The sequence below is a fragment of the Felis catus genome, chromosome B1, assembly GCF_018350175.1.
Source record: "Felis catus isolate Fca126 chromosome B1, F.catus_Fca126_mat1.0, whole genome shotgun sequence".
NCBI classification, from domain to species: Eukaryota; Metazoa; Chordata; class Mammalia; order Carnivora; family Felidae; genus Felis; species Felis catus.
Window position 1 is genome coordinate 200,934,272 of NC_058371.1, and position 15,062 is coordinate 200,949,333.

The 15,062-nt window shown below is 55.6% G+C and overlaps 1 protein-coding gene across 4 annotated transcripts in view; it reads left to right on the top strand.

Moving 5' to 3' along the window:
* TBC1D14 (TBC1 domain family member 14) overlaps positions 1-15,062 on the top strand; it is a 112,195-nt gene that overhangs the window by 304 nt on the left and 96,829 nt on the right. For 3 of the 4 annotated variants that reach the window (XM_023253337.2, XM_011281956.4, XM_023253336.2), the window contains exon 2: positions 10,920-11,658. In XM_023253337.2, the coding sequence (XP_023109105.1) occupies positions 10,937-11,658 (722 nt within the window). In that variant the 5' untranslated portion in view covers positions 10,920-10,936. Of the gene's footprint in view, positions 1-100; positions 256-10,919; positions 11,659-15,062 lie in introns of those variants that run through there. The other variant, XM_023253338.2, reaches the window with a different exon arrangement.

Here is a 15,062-nt window from a genome sequence, read left to right on the forward strand (position 1 = left end):
GCGGAAGAGCGGCGGCGGCCGGCAGGGGGCGGGGCGAGGGCGCGCGGGGCGGAGCGGATCAGGGGGCGGAGCGGATCAGGGGGCGGGGCGAGGGCGCGCGCCGCTGTTGGCCCCGGGCAGCTCGCGCGCACCTGCCTGCCCGGCCCACAGCCTGCCGCGCGCCCAGCGTCCTCGCCGCACAGGTCGCGGGTCCCGGGGGTCCTGGGCTGCGGGCCCGCGGGCCCCGGAGATGGCGTCGGAGCCGCGCTAACTCCGGTACTGAGGGCCTCCGGCGGGGGCCGCGCCGCGCGGGAGGGTGGGGGACGGGACGCGCGGGGCTGCTGCCACCTGCTGCTGCGTCGGCGGGAGCGGGAGGCGGGCCGGGCCCGGGCGCGCGGGTTCGGGTCCTGCACCGGCGGCCCCCTTGCCGCCTGGCCGCCGCCGCGCCCCGCACCGGGGGGAGAGCGTGGGGCCCGGGCGACATTGCGGGGCCCGGCGGCTCCCGGCTCGTCAGCCTCTCCGAGAGACGCGCGCGCGACACGCTCCTTTTCCGGAACTTGACGAAAAGTTTTGTCCTTCAGACGCGCGGGGTTCCCCGGGCCGGAGGGGAGCTGGCTTGACGCGCGCATGCTGCCCTGCAGGGACCCCTCCACCTTGCGGGTCCCTGACCGCCGACCTGCAGGACCCTGTGCACCATCGGGGGGCCATCGACCCCCGGGAGACCCCTCCACTTCGGGACCCTCTCCACCTCGGGGCCTCCTAACCCCGGGTCCCCCTCCACTTCGGGGTCCCCGACCCCTGTGCGCCCTCCACTTCGGGAACCACCGAAACCCGGGGCCCCTCCACCTGGGGGCCACTGGCGTCTGGGGGTCCCCCCTCCCCCCGGCTCCTGGGACGGAGCTCCCGACCTCCTTCTTTTTCGGACCTGCTGTCGCTAGACCGCGGAACCCCCTCATCCTCAGACCGCCCCCCCGTCCCTGTCCAGGAACTCCTTCCGCCTCAGAGACCCCCTTTCCTGAGCCACAGACTCCCTGTGTGCGGGAGACCCCGAGCCCCGGGCCCCTTCCCGGCCGAAGGGGCCGGAGCTGGTGTGGAGCTGGCGTTCGGGGCGCTCCGCAGGCGGCCCTCTCTGGGCGGGGAGCTGCGGTGAAGAAGCAGGGGTGAGGCCTTGAGGAGTTAGCTTCCGCAGGAAGCGGGAGGACTGGCCCCCCGCAGACCCCAGGCCCCAGACCCCAGGCTGGGCGGTGCGCATTTTAGTGGCCAGAGCCTTACCTGGCCAGAACCATCCCCCGCCCCCGCCCCCGCTTTTCGTCTTAAAATTGCACAGCACCATTTTCTCCAGGACGGAATTGAAAGCTTTGCTTTGGAAAGTTCTCTGTGCAGGAGGCTCCTGCGCATCGGCTTCACTATTTACTGAGGCTAGTTGAGGCTGGCGTGTTGGGACCCTACCAGCAGGATGTTGGCACCTCGTTGGCTTGGCTTCCTTTATAGAAGGGTTGCATGGGCACACTGTTAAGTGCTTTGCTACTCCTTGCAAAGGGCTGGTCCTTGGAGGAGTTCTGGAACGCTGCCCCTTGCCCAGTTTATCTGGCCAGTACCAACCCATGTCCCAGGTTTGCATATGATTTCTTCCCGACTTCTTAACCACCTGCCCGCCCCTCCCCCCCAGGCTTAGTTGTGTGTGTGTGTGTGTGTGTGTGTGTGTGTGTGTGTGTGTGTATAAATGCTTATTTATTTTTGACAGAGAGAGAGAGAGAGAGATAGAGCATGAGGGGGGAGGGGCAGAGAGAGAGGGAGACAGAATCCCAAGCAGGCTCCAACTCACAGACTGAGATCATGACCTGAGCCAAAGTTGGACACTCAACCGACTGAGCCCCCCAGGCGCCCCCAGTTGTATATATTTGACCCCTTTGGATTGTGGGCTCCAGCTGATCCCCAACCCTAATGAGCACCTGGCATGTACTTGGGGCTCAGGGTTATTGAGTGACTACATCCTTTGGGAGACACTAAAGAAGTGAAGTCAGTGGTCGAGTCACCCAGCTGGCGGGCCGGGTCACTGGGCCTTGGTGTCCTCCACGGTCCCAGCAGGTTCCTGCCGGGCACTTTGCTTCGTGCTTGTGAAACTGAGTTTTCAAAATCTGCCTCCAGCCCACCCTCTCACGTTTAGCCTCAGTGCTGCCCCACCTGGCTTCTGTTGACCCTGCCATTCCTCTCCACCCCTCCGCCCCTCCACCCCCCTGCCCTCCTCCCCTCTGTCCAGTGTGTGAAGGCCTGTCTTTCGTGCCTGCGCGTCCCCTCGCTTGTGTTCTGTTGAAGTTCTCGCTGACGCTGAGGACCTGCTTCTCAGGGCAGCTTGTTTCAGAATATGTCTCCCCTGTTGGTCGGAGCTCCTGATCATCGTGTCCCCAGCCTGAACACAGGGGACACCTGCCCGGCATATCGTGGGTGCTCACAGAGCTTTGAGACCTTGGAGAAGATGTGCCATCAAAATAGGTATTTACATGTCACACGAAAAGAAGATTTTAGGAAAACGAGAGTGTGTTATCTGTTAATGTTTCAGGGCGGTTGTGAAGTTTCTAGGGCCTGAGTTGTTAAGAATTCTCGATTGCCAAGCCAGAAGGTAAGCTGGGCTAATCACCTCATTCTACAAATGGGAAGTGGAGGCCCAGAGCTTAGTGCCACAGAGCAGGTGTGAGATATTAGTGACAGGAAGGAACTATACAGTGAGGCTTGGAGACACAAAGTGGCCGAGTCTGGGCTTTATGCAAATAAGTTACTTAAATAGCAGGCCTAAGCCGACTGGCCCCGTCTAGTACCCAGGAAGAAGTAACGCCATCCACCATCTGAGGTTCAGCCCATGCCAGGCTTGCTTCTAAAGGCTTTATGTAGATTTCTTGCCCAATCTGGCCCATTGCCTAAGGAGATACGGTCTATTATCGTTCCCATTGTGCTACTGGAAATTGGGGTGCAGGGAAGTTAAACTATTCCAAGGTCACACAACTTGTAAGCGGGGGAGCCACGATTTGAACCTGCGCAGTCTGCCTCCAGAACCTGTATTATTTTGCCCTCTTGTGCATTTCATTTTTTTTTAACGTTTGTTTATTTAAAAAAAAATTTTTTTTTTAACGTTTATTTATTTTTGAGACAGGGAGAGACAGAGCATGGACTGGGGAGGGTCAGAGAGAGGGAGACACAGAATCTGAAACAGGCTCCAGGCCCTGAGCTGTCAGCACAGAGCCCGATGCGGGGCTTGAACTCACGAACCGCGAAGTCACGACCTGAGCCGAAGTCGTGACCGACTTAACTGATAACCGACTGAGCCACCCAGGCGCCCCAATGTTTATTTATTTTTGAGACAGAGAGAGACAGAGCATGAACGGGGGAGGGTCAGAGAGGGAGAGAGGGAGACACAGAATCTGAAACAGGCTCCAGGCTCTGAGCTGTCAGCACAGAGCCCGATGCGGGGCTTGAACTCACGAACCGCGAAGTCACGACCTGAGCCGAAGTCGGACGCTTAACCGACTGAGCTGCCCAGACGCCCCTCATTAAAAAAAAAAAAACAACACCTTTTTCTTGCAGTCTAACCTACAGAGAAGTGTAAAAATTGTTCAACCTGTAGCGTATCGATTGTCACAACGTTTAGGGTCTGAATCTTTAAACGTTCCAGCAAGTCCTGTGTGGGCTTTGATGTCAGACCTGGTTTGAATCCGGTTCCTGTTGCTGTGTGACCTTACGTGATGTACTCACCCTTTCTGAATCTCATAGTTTCTTCAGTGTGCTTGGCAGGCTTGCGATGATTAGAGCGTGTGATAGCACCTAGCGTGTGTTTGGTGCATGGTAAGTGTTCAATGAATGGTTTCTCTTACCAGCAATCGAGATTATAAGTTGCACTGGTTTGGTTAAGTGGTCTGAGTATCTTCCTAATCTGTCAGTTGCCCGTCAGTCACTTTATAGGTACTTACGATGAGTCACTTTGGTAAATCACTCTGTGTAACTGAAATACCTTAGGGAAGGGGGGCACCCCGGCCCCCACTGCCCGTGCAGTGAAAGTCCTTAATTTACAATGTCCCACCTCTGCCTTTTTAATATAACTACTTTTGGGCAGTGAAAGTTAAATGTCTTTTCCTTAGGGTTGTGAAGGAGCCTTTGGGGACCCTCAACAGTTTACCCCCAGTTTCTACCTGGTTTGCCGATGGGCCAAAACTTGCTTAAACAAGGGTGTCAAGTTCCAGGCACCTGCCAGTGGCCATTCACCTTCCAGAGCAGTATATTGAGCTCTCAGGAAAGTCTGTCTTAGGGTTATTTTTATCCTGAAGAATAACCCACGTAAAAACCAACTTACTTTTGTAGTCGACTTTCCCGTTCTGCATAGTGCAAATTAACCCACCATCGTAGGCTGCTTGCGTGGCAGCAGGGAGAGGAAGGCTTAGAGTCGTATCCAGGTCGGCCCTCGCACAGCTACTTCGTGACACGCGCCCCTTGTGCCTTGTCTCCTTGTGTGTGAGCTGGCGGTGAGGGTACCTTGACCTCTCGGGGTTGCTGAGGAGGTTACAAAGATTGCGGGTGTGAACTCTGAACACTGCGCCTAACATCTAAAGCTCACTTGGTGAGCAGAGGCGGCTCATGTTAATTGTTAATGCCAAGGAACGCGAGTTCCAGAACATCCTGTGCCTTTCTCTCCAGGGTCCTTTCTGTGTAAGCCATGACATTAAAGAGAGAAAGGGACTCACAGTGGTTGGTGTTTGTGGAGCCCTGTACAAAGCAGGCTCATTTACATGGGAGATACCACCTAGATCAGGGGGTTCTCCTTGGTGTCGGAACCTCCTTTCAGGGGTGCCTGGCTGGCTCAGTTGGAGGAGCGTGACTCTTAATCTCAGGGTCGAGAGTTTGAACCCCACGTTGGGTGTAGAGATTACTTAAAACAAAAAGGGGGGGGGCCTCACTTCAGAGGCTTAACTAGCCTGTTTCTCCTGACTGGTCCTGTCCTCCAGGGTCAAGGTGAAAGCTTGGCAGGTGTGTGTGTGTGTGCACCAGTCCTGCCAGGAGGCTGGCGGTCTCACCAGACTTCTCCCCAGGAAGCATGAAGGACCCGGAGGGGACTTGTACAGAATGACGTGGGTGTTGGAAAGAGAAGACTCAGGTAGGGCCTCACCTACCGAGCCGCGGCTCAAGCCTGGCTTCGTTCCCATCTGGGAAACGGCGGAAGGCAGTCTGCTCTTTCACGGGAGGGATGAGGATTTGGGGAGGTTCCTGACGTCTGCGTTAGAGCTGCGTAAGTAGCAAAGGAGACCGAGGGGCCTGGGAGTCACAGATTTGGGTTCAGGCCCCAGCTGCTGCCACATAAAAGTGGAGCTCTTGGGTGAGCCACGGGCCTCAGTTTCCTCCTCTGTACAAGGGGGGGTAATACGTAGCACGTAGGGCTATGAGGGCTATGAAAACAGAATGGTGATGTTAGGAGCTTAGAACAGAACCTGGTACTCGTTAAGTTGTAGTTTTAGTGATGCTCTGGGGGTGTTGGGTGCTGTAGACCTGGTCCTGCCCTCTTGAAACTTTGACCCTGTGACAGGTGTATTCCCAGGCCATGGTTGATGGAAAGGAGCCAGAACCTGTCTCCTCTCAAGATTAAGGGTACGGAGGGGCCCCTTGGCGGCTCGGTCGGTTGGGCATCTGACTCTTGACTTCGGCTCAGGTCATGACCCAGGGTCGGGGGATTGAGTCGCCCCCCACTCCAGCCCCCGCCCAACTGAGTGAGGAGGCTGCTTGGGATTCTCCCTCTGCCCCGTCCCCCACTCGTGCTCTATGGAAAAAAAAAAAGATTTAAGGATATGGAACTCAGTGGTGGAGCAGGGCTGATGGGACGTCCGGCAGCAAGGGCAGGCGTGCCCTCCTTGGAGGGTCAGGGAGAGCAGAAGTGTCCCGGGTGCTGACGGGGTGTGAGAAAGCAGCATCCAGGGAGGAGCTGGGACAGGGAGGGCGGCGGCGAGCAAAGGCCTGTGGACAGGAGGGAGCCTCCGAGTGGGTGGGCAGTATTATTTTTGCCCCAGGCCACCGACGAGTGGAGGTGTTTCTGCCGGGGACGTAACTGAGTCATTTGGGTTTGGCCTTGTAAACTGCTTATTGACGAAGACTTGGTCAAGACTTTGTGCCTCTGCTTTCTTTTTTTTTTTTTTTTTTTTTTAACATTTATTTATTTTTGAGAGAGAGAGAGAGACAGAGAGTGAGTGGCAGGGGAGCAGAGAGAGAGGGAGACACAGAATCCAAAGGAGGCTCCAGGCTCCGAGCTGTCAGCACAGACCCTGACGGGGAGGCTCGAACCCACGAACTGTGAGATCATGACCTGAGCCGAAGTCGGACGCTCAACTGACTGAGCCACCGCTTTTTAAAGAGAAGAAAATTAGGGGAGCTTGGCTGGCTCAGTCAGTAGAGAGAGCAACGTTGGATCTCAGGGTCGTGAGTTCAATCCCCACTTTGGGCACGGAGCCTACTTTAAAAAATATGTATATGTACAGTAAAGAGAAGAAAATTAAACTTCTGTTCAAGATGGAATTGTGTTCCAGAACCTCGTTCAGAGTCACTGCCGTCTGCTTCCTGACTTGTGTTGCAGACCTACCCCCGTGGGGAGAAGGGCATTCGAGTGTCTCGGGCCCCTTCCCTCTTTGCTCGCTACAGAACTCAGTTTTGTGACTGGTAAATAAAATGCGGGTGGTCTTGTTGCCTGGGATGAAAGCCTTCCTCATGTCTGCACTTGACGTTTTGTGTGTTTTTCCAGGTCTGGGAGAGGTGATGATGGCTGGTCATCATTAACCTTGTATCGCGTGCCTGTGGCTGGCCGCCTGGGCCCGGAAGAAGTGGGGAGGGAGCCTGCTGCCACGGCCACTGCTGCGGGCGAGGGGTTTTGTCTGAGGCTCTGGGGAGCAAGTGCAGAGGGAGGAAGTCTCTTACTTTCCGAACCATCATGTGCCCGCTGGTGCTCACCGGGTGGCGCGGTAGCCCGTCGTCACTCCTCGTCACTCGCTTGCTGTGTCTCTTGTCCGCACACGATGCCTGGACTTGACGGCGGGGATTTTCTTCCTCATCTTGTGACCTCCGCTGCTCACCATGTTCTTGAAGCGTAGCCCAGCTCTCAGCAGAGGTTTCTTGGATGGACTGTCCCTGAAACCTGCCCTCTTAGGACATCGTTGTTAATAATGATTAACTCCGCAAATGGATTTTTGAGTCCTCAGTCCCTGCCAGGCAGTGGCATCTGGAACCCGTTAGCTTAGCGCTGTACCTGCCCGAAGCCTAGAAACCAGCCGAGAGACATGGGGACAGCTGTAAATACAGTTATGTGAAGGGTGTGGCCAAAAAGAGCCCAAGAGGAAGGGGGATCCGCAGCTTCCTGGGGGGAGTAGGGGAAGGCTTCTCAGAGGAGGTGGTCTCGCAGGTGGGCTGGGTCTCCCTGCGGCATACGTACCAGATCCCCAGGGGCGCCCGTGGCCAAGCTAGGGAGAGCATCCGGGCAGTGGGGCCGGGCGGCGGGGTTTTGAGAGGCGCGAGGGTGACGGCACGAGGCTGCTGAGGCTGGCAAGGATGGGCTCGGGGGGCCCCCCGTGCCGGCTCGGGGAATTCAGGCTGATCCTGTCTTTAGAGAACGTGTGACTTGGAGGCCGGCATCTGCAGCTGGCCTCCTGGCAGGCTTCCAGAGTCCACCCTGCAGCCTCTCTGAGAAGCGGGCGCTTTGTCTGCGCAGCCTCGGAAGGCAGGTGCTCTGGACCGCGGCTTCTGGCTTCCTTGTACTGGTGGCCCCGAGGCGGAAGGGCTTGAGGACAGGTGGCCTCGGCCCTTGCGGGGTTTGGTTTAAGAGTGTGTTGCAAATGGAAGTACGTTCTTGCTTTTCCGTTTATTTCCCTGAAGGCTGCCACCTTGTTTGTGAGGCTTAAGGAACTTAAGCTGGACTTGGAAGCAGTGGAGCCTTCAAAGCTCATTCGTTTTCTCCTCAGAAGAGGCCCTCGTCCCGCTGTCCTGGCCCCCAGGGCTCTGCCAGACCTGCTTCGTTCACCTTCCGCATGCTTTCACCCGGGCGATTCGGAGCAGGGGTCCTAGTGTTCACTGAGCACGCTCGTTTTGTGTTCCTGTTTTAGTGTCAGAAGCTCAGTCTGAACACAGTTTTTGCAGGTACTCGGCTCTTTATGTGGCTGAAGGAGAGGAAATTCGCATTTACTGGGCACCTGCTGTGGTCAGATGTGGGGCGTGCCCACGTGCCCATAAACGAGATGCCTCATCTCATTTATCCTCAGAGCAGCCGTGAGTTTCGTGCTGTTGCCCCGTTTAACTGCCGGGCACCAGGAAGGTTCAGCTTCTCCCCGTGGTAAGTGGCAGGGCCAGAATTTCATTTCAGCTGGCCAGGTCACCAGGCTTCCGGCTCCGCTCACGGTGAAGGTTTCCTCTTGTGTTGCTGGCTTTTTGCCAGCCTGACCTGTCAGAGTGTTGACGGTGTTTTGATAATTCTAGGACCTTTTGACATTGCCAGACGTTAGCTCTTAACTACGTGCTAAAAATGTTTCTTACCGTATTCTCCTTTTGATTAAAAAAAGAAAAGTGTACAATTCTCCAGTCCGGGTACCTGTGAATCTCTCTGTGTCTCGCCCTTGTGAATCCTGTTGCTACAGAGAGGGGTTGAGTTCGGGCACTTTCCTAGAGCAGGGTCTCAGGGTCTCAGAGTTTGCCGTGGCTTTGCCTGGAGGAGCTCGGGGCTGGGGACGCAGAGTGGAGGCTCCAGCCCAGGAAACCGAGGGCGGCGGGCACCGTGAGACACCGAAACTGTGTTCACGTGTGCCGAGGTGATGCCAGATTCTTTCGGAGAATAAACCAAGTTTTTGCGCTGCAGGTTAGAGAAGCACTTCAGGTGACACATTTATAGTTTTATATTTGCATTAGAGTCTACTTTGGCATTTCTGTTTTGGTGCAGTGCGGTGCGGTTCTGCCTTCTAAGAAAAATTGATAATTGATCAGTACAACATCATGACTAAATAATCCTTACTCACTCGGTCCTATTTCAAGTTTTTATACATAGTTCAGTCTATTTTTGAATTCTGCACTTTGATTCATTCCTTCACGTTTCTATTTTGGCTCCAGTGCTGCACGGTCTGGCTGGTTCCTTCGATTTCTGGGAGGGAGGGAGATCACCCCCGCCCTCTGGTTCGCTTCTAGTGGATTTGCTTTTGCTGTGTTGACGTGGGGAAGGGGCCGGGCTTCCTGACGGGGTTTAGGAAGGCCCAGTGACCCCCAGGAGGGGGCGGCTACCGTTGTTGCCGCCATGCTTCAGAACCTTCCACCGCTGCCTCTTGGACGACGGCCGTTGCCAAGAGAGTGCCTTTGGAATGCTTTTCTTGCCACTTTTCTTAATTCTGCCCGGGCAGTCCAGCGCAGCTGGGGTCAGAGCCCAGGAAGAGTCCCATTGGAACCCAAGAAAGTGCCGTTCTTTATCTTGTCTTATGCCGCGGATCAGATTTCAGTAACCCCATCAAGGTTCTTGAGTTTTGACATTTTATGTACTTTATTTTTAAAATTTATTTTTGAGAGAGAGGGAGAGAGAGCATGAGCGGGACAAGGGCAGACAGAGGGAGACAGAAGGTCCGAAGCGAGCTCTATGTTGACAGCACTGAGCCCAATGAGGGGCTCCCACTCGACACACCGTGAGATCATGACCTGAACCGAAGTCAGATGCGTACCCGACTGAGCCACCCAGGCGCCCCAGTTAGTTGTGGCGTTCTAAAGGTCAGTAGAAGGTCGCATCACCTCCACCTGGGTTCTCAGTCTCCCAGGGGCTGTGCTGTCCAGGCCTGTGCACCTGCCACCCCGTCATTCCCACCCCAGCCTTAGGCCAGAGCGCTGTAGGCAGGGGTGTGTGTCACCAACAGCTTTGACTCTTGTCACTCAAATCTCTATTGTGGGTCCGTGGTCTGTTTTTCCTGTATTGATTCTGTGTCATCCCCGAAGCAGCCTCCTACCTGGGTTTTGACGACCCCACGCTAGGCTTTTCATCCACTAGGTTTGGCCCGTTTGGGGGTCAGTCCAAGCTCTGCCACCAAGTAACACTATGATCTCGAACCCGTTTATTACCCTTGGAGCCTTGGTTTCCTCCATGGTCATGGGGATGATATGCCCTGCCTTGCAGACGCAAGTAAGGCGACCGCGGCATCATGGGGGCCGCGGCCGACTTGGGTGTGCTTGGAGTCATCTTACCGTACACGGCATACCTGCTTTATCTTGGTTCCTGTCTTGATGGCAACGTCTTGATTTTTATGCTCAGAATAAGTAGAACTTGACTTACATATGGGTTATGAATTCATGTACTTTTTTTTTTTTTTTGAATGTTTGAGAGAGAGGGAGACAGAGAGCAGGGAGGGGCGGGGAGAGAGAGAAGCCCAAGCATACTCTGTCCTCCCAGCGCAGAGCTCGACACGGGGCAGGCTCACAAACCAGGAGATCGTGACCCGAGCCGAAACCGAGAGTCAGATGCTCAACCGACTGAGCCACCCAGGTGCCCCATGAATTCACGTATTTTTGATGGAGGTATTCTGTTTATCGTTAAACAAAACAAAACGTGAAAAACAACTCTCTCTCCCTGCCTGGCCTGGTCCTCATGCCCCCAGTATTGTCCTGGGGGTCAGACATGTGACCAGTGTGGTGCTGGTGATGATGAGGAAGGGGATGGTTTAAGTATTTTTACCTTAGACGTATGTAGCCTTTAGGTTATTGCCCTATCATTTTATAGCGTGGTAATATAGGCCAAAACTCTAGCTTCTGGTCCCAAATGAAAACTCGAGTACGTGGGACTTTTTCAAGGATTCCTCTGTAAAAAGGGCATCAGAACATTCGAGCTGTGCACTAGCAGAGTGGTGTCTTAGGCTTTTGTAGCCACGATCTTACTTTCCCTTTTTGTATTTTTTTTTTCCTAGTTTCTCCTTGGACCAAGATGACTGATGGAAACCTCTCCGCCTCTACAAATGGCATAGCCTTGATGGGCATTCTGGACGGTCGGCCAGGAAATCATATTCAGAATCTACAACACTTGAATCTCAAGGCACCCAGATCCCTCTCGTTGCCAGAGTACGGGCCCAAGCTGAAGCTTGGGCCTTTAGAAGATCAGCACAGCCTTCAGTCCGTGGACTCGGGCATTCCCACCCTAGAGATCGGTAACCCGGAACCTGTCCCCTGCAGCGTGGCCCACGTGAAGAGGAAGCCATCCGAGTCGGGGACCGTCCCGGAGCGAGCCTGCCAGAGCGCGTGCCCGCTGCCGTCCTACACGCCACCGGCTCCCGGCAGTGCCGAGTGGGAGCGGGGCGTGCGGAAGTCGTCCACGTTCCCCCGGACGGGCTATGACGCGGCCGAGCTCTACAGCCCCGCCTCCAAGGCCCTGAACCGCAGCGACGATGTCTCCGTTTGCAGCGTGTCCAGCCTCGGCACGGAGCTGTCAGCCACGCTTTCCGTCAGCAATGAGGACATCTTGGACCTTGTGGTCACGAGCAGCTCCAGTGCCATCGTGACCCTGGAGAATGATGACGACCCTCAGTTCACTGACGTCACCTTGAGCTCCGCCAAGGAAACCCGGGAGCTGCGCCGGCAGGACTGTGTCGATGGACCGGAGGATGGGAGTAAATCGAAAATACTGGGACCATTTAGTAACTTCTTTACCAGGTAACGCCATCTTTGTCTCTGCAGGGGTTACGTGACCGGGCCAGCCGCATATCCTCATCGAAAATGGGGGTTTCCTGCCTTGCTGAGCAGGCCCTGTGTCACGCAGGCAATCGTGTCTTTTCCCGGTGGCCCAGGGTCCTGTGGAGCTGTGTTGGTGATTCTGCTGTCTGAGTCCTCACCGCTGTCACTTCTGTGTCCCTCCCTGGCGCACTCGCACAGTTTGTTGTCCCTTCCCGGCCTCTGACCTGCTGCTGTGCCTGAGGGTGATCCACAAGGGGCCGGTGCCACCAAATCAACCTTGTCCCCTGAAGGGCGTTTTATGCTAATAACTTGAGCCTCTTGGGCCAAGCACAGCGTGCCAACCTGGGTGGTCTCGGCGTTAATAACCGGCGTTTCCACCTCCGGCCCCCGTGCCCTGCATGGCTGTGCTGTGGCGTCCGTGCTGTGGCCCAGGCCCTGCTGCCGGGGTGTGTGCTCGCGCGGCCCCACAGCCGCCGCTCTCCCGCTTGCGTGAGGACCAGGCCACGCAGGTGCCAAGCCGGGGCCGCTGGGGCCCTGGGGGCACGGCTCGCAGAGGACCTGCCTCTAACCTGTGCTCTCGTGGTTTTGTTCAGCAAGCGTGTATGTCCCCGCTCTGCTCTTGGCAGCTAAGACGGGAGTAGTAGGACCACGGAAGTGGTGACAGGTGATGACTCTGGGGAGGGCTCACGGGCCGGGGGCGGTGGCGGGGACACGTCAGTCTGTCACACAGCCGCTGTGAACCCCCACGCCGTGCAGCGCCGTGAGGAAGGGCACGGGGGCTGTGCGAGAGGGGGTGCGGGGGAGTGGCCACCTCCCCAGCTGCTCGTCGTGTGGGCTCCGGGCCTGTTTCCGTGGTCCGCTGCAGCTCCCCCCGAGTGTGTGTACCGTAGCAAGGCCCGTGTGGGACACTTTGTGGCGCTGGGGGTCCCCGTGAGGTGGTGTGCCGTGCTGGCAGAGTCAGCTGGAGACTGCGTGACTGCGGGCGCCGATGGTGACTCCCCGCCGCGTCCGCTGCTTCGTCCTCTGCGTGTGCGGCGTCTCGAGTGAGCCTGAGACCAGACTGGAGGGAGAAGATCTTTGGCGCAGCTGCGGTTCCTGAGGCACCTCTTCTCCCCGATGTGCCGACGGACGGGCGTCAGGCTACCCCAGGTAGCATCCCTAGTCCCAGAACTCCGCAGAACTCAGGACCGCCTCAGGGGGAGGAGCCCAGGAGCTGTGGGGGACACGGTCGCCGTCCCCTCTGAGATCAGAGCCCTAAAGCAGGTTGTGGTTCAGATGTGTGTGGCCGAGCTGTTCTCTTTACTCAGGTCGTTGTTTTCAGCGTTTCCTGGTTACAGGTACCACCTGGGTGCCTGGTACGCGTGGCTTCTCAGGATCCACCCCAGAGCTCCAGAATCAGAATCTCAAGGGAAGGGCTTGGGAGGCAGGTTTTCAGAGCCACGTGGGGTTCTTAGCAAACTCGGGAAGCCTGGTTCGCAATGGGGGTGGCTGGGAAGCAGCCCGGAGGGAAGAGCTAAGCTTTGGATTTAACAGACCTGCGCCCACATCCTAGCCGTGTGACCTTGAACAGGTTACCTCACCTCTGCGAGTTCACTTTCTCATCTCTAAATGAGCATTAGAAAGCGCCCAGCACAAAATGTGTTGTTGACACACAAGGTGCTCTTCTGAGACCTGCTTCACGTGTGGTCACGGGGCCGAAGTGGGTTCACGCTAGGGAACCTGGATGGACCCAGACAGAGTAAGCTCTCAGGTGTCAGTTGCCCCCTGGGATTGTCAGGACCCCGCCTTGCTCCGCTGCCTCCTCTCGCGTCTGTGTTGGAGCCTCTTCTCCTTTGGAAGGAAACACCGTCGATCACTGTGGATCATTGCTGAAGCTGCTTTTTTTTTTTTTTTTTTTAATTGAAGTGTCGTTGACACACAGTGTGATGTTCATTTCAGGTGTACAGCAGAGTGATTGGACATTTACGTATGTCACCGAGTGATCATTGAGGCAGATCTCACTGGCATCTGTCACCATGCAAAGTTGTTTCCTGTTACCGTGTTGTGTCCCCCAGGTTGTGCACTGCACCCTGCATCTGACTTGTGTTATAACTGGAAGTGTGTTCCTTTTAATCCCCCTCCCCTGTTTTGCCGTCTCCACCTCCTTCCCACCAGGCTGTTCTTTGTCTCTGAGCCTCTTCCTGTTTTGCTTTGTTGTTCAGAGTCCATGTATAAGTGAGATTATATAGTACGGCAAAGCTGCCGTTTCTTGAAAATCTTTCATAACTTGGTGCCATGGAAATTGAATGTCCCACGTCTGTGTTTTATTCTTTGTTTCTTGTCCCCATGCCGCTTAAAACTTTTCTTTTAAAGTGTATGTACGTATGTGTGTATGGATGTAATCTCTACACCCAATGTGGGGCTTGAACTCCCAACCCCAAGGTCAGGAGTCACACGCTCCACTGATTGAGCCAGCCAGGCGCCCCCTCCCTTACCCTTTTGGTGGCTCTCACATTATTGTGAGCCAGTGTTAAGTACGTTTGGGAAGCAGGTGGAATATTAACGACAAATGGATCAAAATATGTGATACCATGTGCTAAGTCTAGTGAGTTTTTTGTCCTAGAATCTTAAAGTGTTGGAGAAGAGTTTCAACCTAGGATTCCTTTGAGGGGAAAAGGGTTCTGTGCCAAAAATGTTTGGAACCCACAAAACATTTTACAGGTGGGTTACAGAGAGGGCCTGGTACACAGGACCGTATGAGTTGCGTGGAGGGCAGGGCTGAGGCCGGAGCTGGTCCTCTGGGGTTTCCAGCCCAAGCTCCTGAGTCCTGTTTCTCCACTGTATCCCCTGCCCCCAGGCAACTTCCTTTACCCTAGCCTCTGTCTGTTAGTCCTTGTCCTCACGGAGCCGATTTCTAGGAAATCATAGGAGGAAACGTAGGCAGTATTGTGGAAGGCCGGTCTCGAGAACGAGGCTCCGAGGAAGGGGTGGAGACAGTCATGGGACTTGTGGCCTGAGGCGGCAGACCTGGTGGTGGCCCTGACCGCTTAATGAGGGCGGCTTGGGTAAGACAGGAGCAGAGAAGTGACAGGGACCCGGCCCCCTTTGTTCTTTTGATCCGTTCCTCACCCAGCCTGAAGTAGGTGCCTCTGTTGCAGGTTCCGCCCTGAGTGGAGAGGTCCCGGGCCTCACGGAGCTCACAGCTGCTGGGGGACACAGACACGTGGGGGCGGGGCGTGAGGGCTGTGTGAGTGTGTGAGCCTGTGAGGGTACTGAAGTCGAGTGCTGGTGGCAGGAGTCAGACTGGCTGGGTCCAGTGGGAGCTCTCCCCCTTAAAAGCTGTGTGACCTTGAGGAAGTTATTTTACTCTACTCTTTTTTTTTTTTTTTCTTAATGTTTAGTTA